This window comes from Heterodontus francisci, chromosome 6, assembly GCF_036365525.1.
Source record: "Heterodontus francisci isolate sHetFra1 chromosome 6, sHetFra1.hap1, whole genome shotgun sequence".
NCBI lineage: Eukaryota > Metazoa > Chordata > Chondrichthyes > Heterodontiformes > Heterodontidae > Heterodontus > Heterodontus francisci.
In genome coordinates, this window is record NC_090376.1 from 83,819,922 (window position 1) to 83,835,712 (window position 15,791).

A 15,791-nucleotide genomic window follows, 5' to 3' on the forward strand; every position below is an offset into this window, starting at 1 on the left:
GTGTTACGAATGCTACGCTCATTCAAACACAGAACCTTTAGTTCTCTTTTTACTATTTACTCAACATCTAGCCTTAGCTGCTTGCACGCTCTTAATTTTGTACAGTCTGTCTTTTCCTGCCAGGATCTAATTATTAGTTTCCTTATTGCTACCTTTCTCTCTTGCCTTGTCCTCTCTCTCTAATTTATCATATCTTCTCTCACTTGACCCCTCGCTATTTAGTTTAAAGCCCTCTTTATCACCCTAGCTATACAACTCGCCAGAACACTGGTCCCAGCATGGTTCAGGTGAAGACCATTCCAACGGTACGGCTCCCACTTTCCCCAGTACTGGTGTCAGTGCCCCCATGGATTGAAACCTATTTCTCCCACACCAATCTTTGAGCCACACTTTTAACACTCTAATTTTATTTACACTACTGCAATTTGCTCGTGGCTCAGGTAATAATTCAGAGATTATTACCTTTTGAGGTTCTGCTTTATAATTTAGCACCTATCTGTTCATACTCCCTATGCAGAACTTCTTTCCTAGACCTATCTATGTCATTGGTACCCACATGGACCATGATAACTGGATTCTCCCCCTCCCACTGCATGTTCCTCTTCAGCCTGGAGCAGATGTCCTGAACCCTGGCACTGGGCAGGCAACACAGCCTTCTGGATTCTTGCTGTTCGCCACAGAGAACTGTCTCTTTCCCTCTGACTATACTCCTACGACCACTACCTTTCTGTTTGCTGCCCCCCACTCCCCGTCCTCAATTCTGCAGTCCTCGCTCTCATCCATACAGGCTGCCAGAAACTCTGACCTGTTGGACCATTACAAGGGCTGAGGCTCCTCCACTTCTGCCTTCTTGATCCCCTTAACTGCCTCACCCGCAGTCTCACTCTCCTATCCCTGACCAAATCAGACGACCCTCTCATCTGGGGTGTGACTTCCTTCTGGAACAAAGTGTCCAGGTAACTTTTCTCCTCCCAGATGCATTGCAATGTCTGTAGCTCGGCCTCCAGCTCACTGACTCTGAGCCAAAGCTCCTTGAGCCTATAATACGTACTGCAGACCACCAACTCACAAATACAGCAGCTGCAACACGTCACCTCCCTGCCATCCTTAATGCATTTTAATTAGCTATTAAATTAATTATTTTGTTTTTTTAATTAATGTTCTTGGATATGCCAGGCCATGAGGTTACTTATTGTGGTTGAATATTGTTCTGCTATTGATGGCTCACAGTGCCTTATGCTTGCCTAGGCTTGAGCTGATAGATGTATTCTGAACCTCACTGATCCGAGAGCTAAAACGGATTTGTAAAAGGGTAGGTCACGCTTGATGAATCTGACTGCGTTTTTTGAAGAGGTGACTAAAGTAGTGGACAGTGGAATGTCTATGGATGTTATTCATATGGACTTCCAGTAAGTCCCTGAACATTAGCTAAAATTGAAGCTAATTTCAAAGCAAATTATTGACCTGGTTTGAATATTGGTTGAGTGGCAGGAGTCAGAGTAGAGGTAATGGGCGGGTACTCTAACTGGCAGGATGTGGCTAGTGGTGTCCTACAGGGATCTGTGTTGGGCCTTAACAATTCACTTTATTCATTTGTGACTTGGATGGGATAGAAAGTCACACCTCCATATTTGTTGATATCACAAAGATAGGCATTATAAAGGGATATTGATAGATTAAGTGGACAGAACTGTGGCGGATGGATTTCAGTGTCGGCAGATATGAGGTCATCCACTTTGGACCCTAGATAAGGATAGTTTCTAAATGGTTGTAAAGCTAGAAATAGTGGAGGTCCAAAGGGGTTTTGGGGGTGTGGAAGGGGTGTGGTACATAGATCACTAAAATGTCATGGAAAAGGTACACAAAATAATCAAAAAGTCTATTGGAATGCTGGCCTTTATATCTAGAGGACTAGAATACAAGGGGGTCGAAGTCATGCTTCCGCTATACAAAACCCTGGTTAGACCACACCTTAAGGAAGGGTATATTGACCTCGGAGGGAGTGCCGCATAGGTTAACCAGAATGAGACCTGGATGAAATTACAAGGAGGGATTAGAGAAACTGGGTTTGTATTCCCTGAAATTTACAAGGTTAAGGGGTGATTAGATCGAAGTTTTCAAGCTATTAAGGGGAATAGATAAGGTAGATTGGAAGAGACTATTCTAGTTGGGGAGTCTAGGATGAGGGGGCATAGACTAAAAGTTAGAGCTAGACCTTTCAGGAGTGAAATTAGGAAACACTTCACAAAGGATGGTGGAAGCTTGGAATTCTCCTGCAAATAGCAATTGATGCTAGATAAAATTGTTTTTTTTTGTTAGCCAAAGGTATCAAAAGATACAAGGCAAAGGCAGGTAATGGAGTTGGGTTGCAGATCAGCAATGATCTTAAATGGCAGAACAGGTTAGAGGGGCTAAATAGCCCACCAGAATGATACCAGGACTAAAAGGGCTCATTTAAAAGGGCTGATTGCTTAGATAAGGCTTCTATTCCTGAGTTTAGAAGAATATGGGGTGATCTAACTGAGGTGTTTAAAATGATTAGAGTTAATTGGCTAGAGAGAGAAATTATTTCTTCTGTTGGGGTGTCCAGAATAAAGGTCTGCTCAGGTCAGCAAATAAAAACCTGACAGGACCTGAACCCGAGTCCCTCCACTTTTTCCTGGGCCCGACCCAACCACCGGAATGGTTATGTACCTTAATTCCATAGTGCATTCACTCACTGTACCACTTTTGGATGGATGGATTAAGGAAGCTGCAGCGTGAGCGTGATTATGTCATTGAGATGCTCACTGCTCAGACTCTGTGTCTCCCTCCTTGACGTCCCGGACTCAAGCTCAGGTAAGTTTTTTTTTTAACTTTTACACACTCCACTCCAGCAGGGCAAACTGCAAGACGTCCTGTGTGTGTCCGACCCGAGCCCGAAAGCCAGACCCGGAGGAGCGACCCGACCCGGCCCGAACCCAACACACGTCGTTGGGTAGCAGGCCTTTAGTCCAGAATAAGGAAAAGAGAAGGTTAAGGGCTGATGTAATAGAAGGGTTGTGATAGAATAAGTAGGAACTGTTGCCAGTGGCAGAAGGTCGAGTAAACAGAGGGATCAGATTTAAGGTAATTGGCAATAGAAGCAGAGGTGAGAGGAGAGAACGTTTTATATGCAACAAATTGTGATCTGGAATGCACTGCCTGAAAGGGAGGTGAAAGCAGATTCAGCAGTAACTTCCAAAGGAGAATTGGATACCTACTTGAAGGAGGAAAAAATCTGCAGGGCTATGAAGAAAAAGCAAGGAAATTTGACTAATTAGATTGCTTGTTCGGAGGGCCAAGTAAAATGCCAGCCCAACTTTTGGGTTGGCTAATAATAGATTCTGTTATTGTGCCTTATGCGTGTACTTTGTCTCTCCCCCTCTCTTCCCCTGCTCACCACCCCCCCCCCCCCCCCCCCCCCAAACACACACTAACATGTTACGCCCCTTGGGAGGGGAGTCTAAAGGAATCACCATTTTATTGATCCAGCAAGGACAGATTTGTTCATCTGTTCCAGAAATTTGAAGGTGAGGACTGAGAGGCATGATGGACTGAATAGCAGCTGCCTTTGCTGTGTTATTCTAATTCCAAGGATGCATACTCTTCAGGTTAGAGTTAAGCCATTCATGGGTGATATCCAGAAGCAAGTCTTCATGCAAAGAATAGTGGGAAACTGAAACCCTTTCCCCCAAAATGCTGTTGAGGCTAGGTCCTTTGAAAATTTAAAAACTAATATTTTTGTTAGTTCCATAACCCTCGTACCCTGGGCCTAAGTAAGGACAGGTAAATAGGGATGATGTAGATCAGCCATGATCTAATTGAATGGCAGGAATTGTCCATTCCTACCCACGTCATTCCTAAAATGTCTCAATCCTTGGGGTACATTGATAACATTTGGTAGTAATCACCCTAAAGTGCTGTTAAGACCTTCAGTGATGGGAACATACTAAAAATCACAAATTTGTTTGTGGCCAAACTAAATCTATCTTCATCGTCCTGAGATTCTTGACTGGAAAGACCAGTTTATCACCCAGACCAGGGCAAAATCTTCCCTGGTTTTTAGCATAAATGGGAGAAGCTCAAGTTCATGGAAGTATAGAAGAGATCAAATTAATATTAGAGGAAGACTTGTTAACAAGAGACCACATTGTCCTTTTTGTTCTGAGGCATTGGTTCATAGCCAGCCCAGGATTCATAGAATCTTACAGCATAGGAGGTGGTCTTTTGGCCTATCGTGCCTGTGACTCTTAAGAGTTGTCCAGTTTAGTCTCGCTCCAGCTTTTTCATAAGTTAATCGTCTTCTAGTGCATGTCCAGTTGCTGTTTGAAAATTCCTGTGGAATCTGATTTCACCAGTCTTTGAGGTAGCACGTTCCAGATCTTCCCAGACTTTTGGAAAGATTTCTCCTCATTTCCCCCTTCGATCTTTTTTCAATTATTTTAAATCTGTAGTGTCTGGTGACCGATCTGCTACCAGATGAAACAGTAACTCGGGAGCCACTATCAAAATCCTTCAATTTAAATACCTACTATTGGGTCTCCCTTTGAAAATGGTCTTCAGAAAAGAGCAATCCCAGCTTCTGTAATCTCTCCACATGACTGAAGTTCTCCATCCCCTGATATCATCCTGGTAAACCAACTCTGTACCCTCTCCAATGCCTTGACATCTTCCCAAAAGTGTGGTGCCTATAATTGTGCAGAATACTTCAGTTGAGGCCTAACCAGTGATTTGTTAAAGATTTAGCATGATTCCCTTTTTGTATTTATCCTTACTTAGAAGACCAAATATTCTGTACACTTTCTTAACCACCTTATCAACTTGCCCTACCACCTTCAAAGATTTGTGAAAGTGAACCCCCAGGTCCTTCTGTTTTTGCATCCCCCTCAAAACATCCCAAACTGCATCACTTAACACTTTGCATTGAATAGTTATAGAATAAAATCTGTCTGCAGGTTTTAAGGTCCCACTGTGCAATGGCTTTGAGTAGTTCTGATCCAGTTCACAGCAGTATACACAATTGTCTTTTTAATACTGGATTAATTAACAAAATTAGCAGTTGAACTGCAAGACAAATGTGGGAAATAGAAACATCCATTCCAGCGATATAGCTGTTCTACAATTGAGCAGAGTGAAAGGAGGTGCATGTGGTATAGGTGATCTGGGAGTGTTTGATTCTGAGATTGGATAATTGATTTTTTTAAAATGCACCTATGTTAACTTTAAATTTTACGCACAGGGAACAAAGTTTAAGCCATGTAATAATTTTTAAGCAGCTAGTTACATGATTGCACTAATACAAATGAGTAGAATAATTGAGTTTTTACTGTTTGAGCAGAATTTTATTCATAGCATTGTTTGGCACATGTGTGGTTCAGTATTGCAATCCATCAGATGCGAGACCTTCTGATATCTTTCTCCTTGATAATAGGTCCACAACCTGGTGAAATCTGTTTCAAAAATGAAGGTTTTTTAATTAGATTTGATTTTATAAACAAATAACTGTGGAAGAACAAATATACTTTGATAGGTTTTGCAAACAGTTACAACTTTAAAAATAAGTGGCTGCAAATTCAGCACCTCTCTCATTCCCAACCCCCACAATTGCTTTCAACTTCGACAGACAACTGAATGCATTTTTTACCTCATGTTTAGCATTGGGACTGCTCAACATTACAAAGCAGATAACATTCTGTGCCAAACAGGGATAACTACTGTATGTATCAGTGTAGTTCTAATGTTTCTTGGCTTTCTCTGGTTTAATTGTACTCTTGGAATTCATTATTCAAGGGGAGAATTCTGATTTAATTGGGTTTAACCACAAAATCAATAGGTTTAACGTTTCATTTTTTTGACCGAGCACACACGCTAATATACCAGTTGCTTTTCTAGTTTGTAATTAACAATGAGAAGTTAAAATTAGTAGCTAAATTATTTTGAATTCACATTTGTTCCAGCTACTGTTTTCAAACTTATTTTAAAAAGTAGCCATGGTAAGAAATTGGTCTCCGCATAAAGTCTGTCATAATGGCCCATCGCGTCTATGCCAGCTCTCCTAGAGCAATCCAATCAGTCCCGTTCCCCGGCTGTATCCCCATAGCTGTGTAGGTTTATTTCCCGTAAGTGCCCATCCAATTTCCTTTTGAAATCAGTCTTCATCTGTGCTTCCACTCACCTCGTAGGCAGCGGGTTCCAGGTCATTACCACTTATAGGAAAAGGAGTAGGCCATTCAGCCCATCGAGCCTGCCCCGCCATTCAGTATGATCATGGCTGATAATCCACTTCAGTGCCTTTTTCCCACACTATCTTCATATCCCCTTATGTCATTTGTATTTAGAAATCTGTCAATCTCTGCTTTAAACATACTCAATGAATGAGCTTCCACAGCCCTCAGGGGTAGAGAATTCCAAAGGTTCACAACCCTCTGAGTAAATTTCTCCTCATCTCTGTCCAAGTGCCTTCCCCCTTATTTTGAAATTGTTTCCCCTGGTTCTAGACTCCCCAACCAGGGGAAACATCTTAGCTGCATCTACCCTGTCTATCCCTTTCAGTATTTTGTAGATTTCAGTTAGATCACCTCTCATTCTTCGAAACTCTAGAGAATACAGGCCCAGTTTCCCCAATCCTATTCATTATTATATCAATTATATCAATTCATAGGACAGTCTCGCCATCCCGAGAACAAGTCTGGTGAACCTTCGTTGCATTCCCTCTATGGCAATAATATCCTTCCTAAGGTAACGGGACCAAAACTGCACACAGTGCTCCAGGTGCAGTCTAACCAAGGTTCTATACAATTGAAGCAAGACTTCACTACTCCTGTACTCAAATCCTTTGCAATAAAGGCTAACATACCATTAGCCTTCCTAATTGCTTACTGCACCTGCATTTTAGCTTTCAGTGACTTATTGACAAGGACACCAGGTCCCTTTGTACATCTATACTTTCTAATCTCTTAGCATTTAAGAAATACTCTGCATATCCGTTCCACCTTTTTAAAAAAAAAATTCTTCCTCACCTTTCCAGTCCTTGTACTATTAGCTAATGAATAGCTTTTCTTTGTCAAAACCGTCAGAATCTTGTACACCTCTCAAATCTCCCCTCAATCTACTTTGCTGCAAGGAGAACAAACCCAGTTTCTCCTCCAACCTAACATTGTTGCTAAAATCTGTCATCCCTGGAACCATTCTGTGTTGTAATTTCATTTTAGTAACTGGAAAATGTGTACAAATTTTGATTTACTGAGATTTGATGCATTTCAATAACTTGCTGTATTTTTGCTCAATCTAAGACTGAATTATTGAATTCTAAATAGCTATACTAAATTGCAGCATGTGTACTAATCTATTTATAATGAACCATTTCTGGCATGTAAACTAAATGGGTACTGAATGCAAGGCTGGGTGCTAGGTTTGTTCAATATTTTAAATATTTTGTTCTTAAATAAAATGCAAATTATTTTTCCACCAGACTGGAAATCGTACCTTTAACAGGGCAAAGCTGCTTAATGTTGGGGTGAGAGAAGCATTAAAGGATGAAGACTGGGACTGCCTGTTCCTACATGATGTCGATCTTATTCCGGAGAATGATCACAATCTGTACATCTGCAATGAGAAATACCCCAAACATGTGTCCAGTGCTATGAATAAATTCAAGTACAGGTATTGAAAATTATGGGAATAATTATTTATGGTGATTGTATTTTAGCATGTTAACTCAAATTATTTTGATACATAAATAACTCTGTTCAACCACTCTGTAGCTGACTGACGCTAATTTAAGTGCTCTTTCAATGCATACACTGCACTTGTACAACTAATCTACACAAAGTATTTAACATCTTGAGCTGTGTCTGTTTCATCAATCATGATTTGAGCTTGTATTCCTTAGCCCCAAAAAACACTTGGGGCTTTCTTCTTTATGCCTTTCTTTTGTAGGAATAATGGATCGTGATTTCTATTTTTAATATGCGTAATCTGGCTTTAGTATTCCCTCATAGTCTAATTTAGTTAAAAGACCCAGAGATGGTTTTCCCAGTAGTAAAGCACTGCTTTTAAAAATATCACATTGAACACTTAACTCACTTCAAAGATAGAGGTCTGAAAAGATGCAGCTTGATGTATTACTAACAATTTCTTTATTTCGCTACTTCTATAAGAACATCAGAACATGAGATAGGAGCAGGAGTAGGCCATTCAACCCCTCATGCCTGCCCTGCCATTCAATAAGATCATGGCTGATCTGGCCCAAGCCTCAACTCCCCTTTCGGGCCTGCTCCGCATAACCCTCGACTCCCCAACATTTCAAAAATCTATCTACCTCCTCCTCAAATACATTTCGTGGCCTAGCCTCCATAACTCTGAGGTAGAGAATTCCAGAAATTCACCACTCTCAGATGAAATTCCTTCGCATCTCAGTTTTAAATGTGTGACCCCTTATTCTGTAACTATGTCCCCTAGTTTGAGATTTCCCCACCAGTGGAAGCATATTCTAACATATGTAGCGTGATACAGTATTTGTGTGTTTACTGAATTCTATACAGCTATTTTTTTGAGACAGTCCCTGATTTGAAATTGAAAATTGAAATTCCAGGTTAGACAAACAGTCTTGTGGCTGAGGAAAAAAAAAGTTTTTTTTTTAACCAAGGGCATGTGATTGGGGGCTTAGGTTTCAGTTTGACCAGAAGACTTTTGGAAAAGGTGGAAGCCAGTTGAAAAGCTGCTTTGTTTTTTAAAAAGGCTTTTGGAGAGTTGTGAAGAATTTTGCAGTGGATGGAAAAATCAGCCAGTTATTACTTAAGAGACAGGCTGTGAGCTGCAGATTTTTGTGCTTTGAGAGGCTGCTTGGAATTGAAGCAGTTGGTTGAAGTATTGTTTTGACTGCAGCCAGGGGAGCCTGGACCAAGGGCTGATCATTGGTGAATGACTTATAGCTATTGTCTTCGGCAACCGGAACAGTTATCAGTGGTGCCATGCCATCCGGATGGTAGCAGGTAAGGCCAAGGTTGTTTGAGGCGACAAAACCAAACCTTAAAGGGAAGATTGCATCGCTCACTATCAACAGGACCTCATTACTTCCGTATCTTCATCCTGGAGAACAGATCTTGAAAAGCTACCTGAGGAAGATCCTGATTTTATCATATGGAGACTGTTCAGAGGAATAGTAAGGGCTACCTTTGTATGTAAGATATACATACATCGATCGTGGTTAAGCTGTTGGTTCATGTTTAATTTATGTTGGTTTTGGTTTGTGTTAAAATTTGTAAGTGAAATCTTGTCTATTTGGTTTTTATTCCCTAAATTGGGGTCAGTCAGTGGATTCAATTCTTTTGGTTTGTTGGTGGTTTCCATGGAGATCATAACAGTAGCCAAGAGTATGATTATCAACATAATTTCAAACCAGGCTTGACTTTGGAATTACAATAAAACAGTATTAGTTCAAATTAGTACCTAGCTCAACTTTAGCTGCATTCAATTTAGCATAGAATGTAATCTTCAAAATTGAATGTTATGTTATTTTGTCAGGTTTCAATGTGATGCCCTACATTCTTAAGGGAGATCCTAGAGGGTCCACCAAGTTTAGCTTTTTTTTGTCTGATCAGATTTTATTTTTTCCTCTTTTTGGGTAGCTAGCAATATGGTGTTTTAGAAGTTACGGCAGGGGTCCCCCAGTCTGTGCTGTCAATAATTACAAAAGGTCCCCCACATAAGTTTGAAAATCACCTGCAGAGGGGCAATTACTGGAAAAATAAGGAGACTCGCCATCCTTTTACTCTTTTTCATTAACTTCATTATTGTCAAATATTCAGTGCAATGGTCTGTGGGCAGGTTCTTTCAGCAAAATTGTTTGCAAATGTATAACCAGCTTTGAAGGACAAACATTGAAAAGAAGTGGATCTCTAAGCAACTGAACTGCATCAACAGACCAATGCAACAGCATCACTGAATTTATTTCAGCAGCTCACTGCCCAGGAGTAAACATAATTATTTATGAATTACTCAAGGACAAATGGTGAAAGAAAAAGTGTGCTTAGCATACAAACGTTTTGGGCAAACATATAGACGTGACTGAGTACCACTGTATTAATCTCTTGCTAAGTGATATCTAAGTATTACTGAGAACCAAAAGTAGATATGTACTCAAAAGCTGTACAATTATGTAGTTTAACAACTTCTAAACACCATTTCTCATTTGAAAGTTACTACTGGGTCTGCTTCCATTACCTGGGCAGTGTACTCACTGTATAAAAACAATCTCCACATTACCCTTGAGTTCTTTTTGCAGTTATCTTAAATAGAGTCCTCTAGTTGCCAATCCTCCTGCCAGAGGGAGCAGTCTTTACTCGATCAAAACCTTTCATGTCTGTATAACCTGGGTGAAAATGCTGAACTTCACCATCAGCATTGTATGAGAGGCATCTGCCTTTATGGTCAGCTCAACCAACCAGGATAACCACTGTAGGCCAACTGAAGGAAGCAAATCCAAACAATAATGAGCAGCTCCAAAGGGCACATCAAGGCAAAGGGGAGGCAGCATCAAATGCAATCTGTGTGCACCTTGAAAAGGATGACTATAGCTTATTCGTGGCCTTACAGTGCCTCACCGATCTTAAAACTGGTCTGCTACAGAGTAGTAGTGGTCCAGGAAAGAGATGTTACCCAAAGGGACCCTTGGGCTTCAAAACCTGGAGTTTATAGACCAAAAGCATTTGAGCAGTCTGCCTTTATCTATTCAACCCACACAGGATGCATCTGATAGAAGTGGTCGAAAGCTCAAGTTAAAGCAATTGTAATTCACCAAGGATATGCAACAGCATACCTTTATATAGTGGCCTTTATTGTGGGACGACCTTGAAAGCAGATGACCTTAAGGACCTGTAAGTGAAGATCGCTGGAGGAAGTGATGTGTCACACCAGTTAGTTGTGGATGGAGCCTGATATATAGCAAGATGTGTTTAGATGTAGCTCATGCAGTAAGTCTGTATATAAAGTTTCCAGTTAAAGTATAAAACCCACATTTACTTTGGATATTACACGTAGTCCTGTGAGTCTTAGAATAGATCACACACCAAAGGATCAAGTAATATTGCATGGTGGCAACGTGTATGATATATTTTTTCTGAAAACCACCAAATAGTACATGGTGGCAACATTTGGGATTTTCTTCCTGAAGGCCACCAAAAATTACATTGTGGCAGCGCTGGATGTTTTCTGAAGAGCACACCAGCAAAGCAGGAACAAAGAACAGCAGGCTACCTACTTGGAGTGGCAAAGATGTTTGACAGCAGTCAGCAGGACACCCCACAACCCTGCAGCAGGCTAGACTACAGACTGGATCCCAGGAGATGTTGGAACTCTTGAGTACTGCATGGAATTTGCCAGGAGACTGGAGCTTTCACCTATCTGGCAGTGGGTTGAAAATTTTGAAAAGCAGTAGCTGAAGCCATTACTATTTTAGCTTTGAGTTTTTTGCTTTGTGGCAAGACCTAAGCCAAAAAGAGCAGGAAGAACCCAACAGCGCCACTGGAGGTCCAACACAATGAGGCTGTTTGTAGCAGCTGCTGGTACTGTAAGTTCCAACCCGCTTTTTTAAAAAACTGCCTTTTTAAAAAAGAAAAGGCAGCTCGCAGTTTGAAAAAAATCAACGTGCTGGAAAAACTCAGCAGGTCTGGCAGCATTTCTGGAGAGAGAAGCCGAGTTAATGGCCGGAATTTCCCCAGCAAGCTGGATGGTGGCGGGGGGTGGTGTAAAATCGAGCAGGAGGCTCTGGGAGGCTTTCCCACTTAATGGCCACTTAAGGGCCTTCGCCCATCTCCACGGGTATTCTACCCATGGCAAGCGGACATCCGGTAGCCTCGAAAGGCTGCCCGGTGATACCTTGGGGGAGGGGGCCTGACAGTTGGGCACAGGGTGCTGCTGGGACTAAGAGCTGCTGGCCTGATTGGCTGGCAGCTCAATGAGGCTGGACTTCCTCCCTCAAGCGGGTGGAAGTCCCACCTCAGAGCAATTAAAGCCTGGGGACCCATACAATGTGGGTCGGATCCCTGGGCTGGACGGATGCGGGTTTGCCATCAACTTTTACGTCGGTGGCCAGCTCCCATCTGCCCATCATAAAATCCAGCCCAATGTTTCAGGTCAGTGACCTTTCATCAGAACTGGATATTCTGATGAAAGGTTACTGACCTGAAATGTTAACTCTGCTTCTCTCCCCACAGATGCTGAGAGACCTGCTGAGTTTTTGCAGCACTTTGTTTTTATTTCAGATTTTCAGCATCTGCAGTATTTTGTTTTTGTTGAAAAAAATCAAACAGCTATGTCAACAAAAGGCTGATCTCTGGATTTAAAAAAACAAACAAGCTGTGTAAACAAAAGCTGTAGGGCTGAATTTTACGCCGCTCCAGCGGGTCGGATGGTGGCGTGGGGGCAGCGTAAAATTAAAATTGAGAGGGAGGCTCCAGGAGGCCTACCTGTCCCATTCCTGCCTCCGGCCAAGTTTATGGTGTCGGGCGGGAGGTGGGAAACAGTCAGCCTGCCTGAGGCCAATCAAGGCCCTTAAGTGTCCACTTAAGGGTCCTCGCCTGCCTCCACGGGTATTTTACCTGTGGCAAGTAGACGTGTTGGACGTGAAAGGCCGCCCAGCGATTGCTGTGCCCCCGGGTTGGGGGGGGGGCATGGCAATCAGTCCTAATGTGCCCGATTGAGGGCCGCCTCCACCTCTCAACCCATCCCTGGAACCCAAGACTCTTTTTTTTTTTTCCCCCCCCCAAAATGACCACTCCAGCCTCACCAGGAAAGGACCGATTCCCCCTGATGAGGCATGCTCCTACTTAACCTCCCTCCTGGATCCATGGCTTCAGCTGGGCTACATGGCCACCGCTCCCGGTGGCACTGCTGGGACTAAGAGCTGCTGGCCCGCTAATTGGCCGGCAGCTTACTGAGTGGGTGGAAGTCCCGTAAAATGTGGGACAGATACCCGGGCTAGGCGGAAGCTGGTTCACCACCGACCTTTATGTCGGTGGTGAATTCCCGTCCACGTAAGGTAAATTCTAGCCCATAGTGTCTCTCACTTAAAAGGGGGAGGTCTGGGGAGGGAAAAAACAAATCTGTATTAAAAAGAAAACAAAAAAAGTAAACCTGTGAAAAAGCTTGTATTTATATATTTTTAAAAATCAGGACCATTAAGACAATGGCTTTCAGATATCCAGTTATAGATTGGAAGGCTTTGGACATAGTGTCTGAATTTAAACTGTTTCGACAGTGAATGGAACTGTATTTCCTGGAACTGTATTTCCTGGATCAAGAAGTGAGCAACCCAGAGAAACAAGCAACCAAAATTAAGATCGCACTGGGCAACGAGGGCCTGAAACCTATCATTAAGTCAGCATTGTTAGCTGATGATCAGAAGGACCCTAGCAAGCTGTGGTTATTGCTGGAGCAGCAACTTAGTAAAGGTAAATTTCTGAGTATGCAGGCTTGAGCTTATGACCTACCAGCAAAAGCAATATGAGTCCATTGACCGGTTTGTTGCAAGGTGCCGAGACGAAGCTCAATATTGCGACTTTGCAGATATCGAATTGTCAGAACGGGTTATGGAATTGTTAATTGCATTTCCCCATTCGAGGCCTTTCAAAAAGACCTGCTAGAAAAGAAGAAAGGGCACAACATAGATGCAGTACTCAATGATGGAAGGAAATTTGAAGCAGTCGTGGCTTTCTAAACAAGGGAAGAGGTTCCAGATGAACAGATCGGGATGCATAAGCAAACCTCTGTCTTAGGGAGTGTTAAATTTGCTTACCTGTAAATAACATTTTGTTTTAATCATGTATAGTTCGTCTGAACACCAACATCATTGTTTTTTGTATGTATGTTTTTATCTTTGGGGGAAAAAGGTGGATGTTGAGATGACCTTGAGAGTGGACTACTTTAAAGAGCTGTAAGTCACATGACCAGTTAGTTGCAGATGGAGCCTGATATAGCAAGACACAAGTTAGATGTAGCTTGTGCTGTAACTGTTTTATATGTTCCAGTTAAAGTATAATAAAACCCAAGTTTACTTTAGATATCACTTATCCCGTGAGTTTCACGATAGATCTCACACCAAAGGATCAAGTAATATTACACCTTTAACATCACAATGTCCCAAGGTGCATTACAATTGTTCTGAAATACTAATTTGACTCTGATCCACCTTTTGCTTATCTGGCTTAATATCTCCTTACATGGCTCAGGTAGGTTTTCAGGAACATCTTAAAGGAGGATAGAGAGGCAAGAAGGGAATTCCAGAGCTTGGGGCCTTGGCTGCAAATGTCTGTTTGACAAAATGTTTTCTGTTATGTTATGACATTTCATTTTATTACAACTCCAGATAAAATGTGTATATTGGCACTAATTCCACATCTTGCCCATTATTGCATTTTTTTTTTATTCGTTCGTGGGATGTGGGCGTCGCTGGCTAGGCCAGCATTTATTGCCCTTGAGAAGGTGGTCGTGAGATGCTGCCTTGGACTGTTGCAGTCTTTGGGGTGTAGGTACACCAACATTGCTGTTAGGAAGGTACTTCCAGGATTTTGACCCATCCTGAATGCCAACTTGCTCTTTCAATTTGTTTCATGATGTCAACACATGATTGTACCCAATGGGTATTTGTGTGGTTGGAGGCTTGTTTAGTGCAAAGGAACCTGGCGGTGAGGTGGGTAGGAGGAAAGCAATACTTGGAGCTACCTTTCATTTATTGCTTATTAAAGTCAAAATAATTAACTGAGCCTAAGCAGCTGGTCTGGTGATGGGTGCCCCATTTTTATATTCCTTATTCTTCTCCTCGATTAGTCTCCTCTGAAGATGCCCGATGAGCGTCTTTGTCTTCCACCTGTAATCCTGTGCTGTGCAGGATGCAGCACCCCATTGATTCTGGAGACCCTTGCTGGTGAGAACTGTTGACTCTTTATGATCTATCCAGGCACCCCAAGCAGATCTTCAACATTCCGATGGCTTGCTCCATGACACACCTGGTGGTCATGTGGCTTCGTGCTCCTGCATCTCACTGGTGTTCCTCGCAGTTTGAAGTGGGTTATCTCTGGTCTCCTACATGCTAGCTCCTAAGTCTGCTTCTTAGAATGAAAAGGTCTGGCATGCTAACAGCTCCCAAGGAATCTGCATGAACCTCTTGTGATTGTACACCAACTACACATTGGAATAATATCCCTTGTAGATTAAAAACAAATCCTGGTTGCTGTGGCAGTGTACCAACCACCACATGTGCAATTGATGGTATCCTGTACTGTGGGAAGCCAGTGAGAGAGATGATTGTGCGTGCCCACTCATTCCAGCTATTGTCATCATAGTGGAGGTTTGCGTAACTCCCAGCCATGGCAAGCAATCAGTCACATGCCTTATGCAATTATGTGCAGCGAATGTGAAACCCACTGTCTCCAGTAGCAATGTGGAAGGAATTGGGCAAAAAAATTGAAGGTGGCTGGTAATGTGTAGCCACCAGGTCTAGCAGGTCACCTTCTAGGAGGCTGCTGATGTCTGCAGCCAGGCTGTATTTTTCTTTGTAGTATGCACTCACCTGCTCTTGAGTGTTAGTGTCCCCCTTTTTTATGTTAGATAAGTTTTGAATTATGGAATAAACTTTTGAAGGAGAAACTACAAAGTTTTGCAGATCGATGTTTATGTAAATATACATGTGAATGAATGTGTAATTGGCAATTGAATTTCAATATTTTTGTAGGAAGAATGAGACCACGTGCTCCTTTGAAAATAGTTTAAAT

General features: G+C 42.2%; 1 protein-coding gene across 1 annotated transcript in view; it reads left to right on the forward strand.

Moving 5' to 3' along the window:
* The window catches only part of LOC137371416 (beta-1,4-galactosyltransferase 3-like), a 44,092-nt gene that overhangs the window by 20,336 nt on the left and 7,965 nt on the right, over positions 1-15,791 (forward strand). The window contains exon 3 of the mRNA XM_068033979.1: positions 7,493-7,683. Coding sequence (XP_067890080.1) covers positions 7,493-7,683 — 191 coding nt within the window. The remainder of the gene's footprint in view (positions 1-7,492; positions 7,684-15,791) is intronic.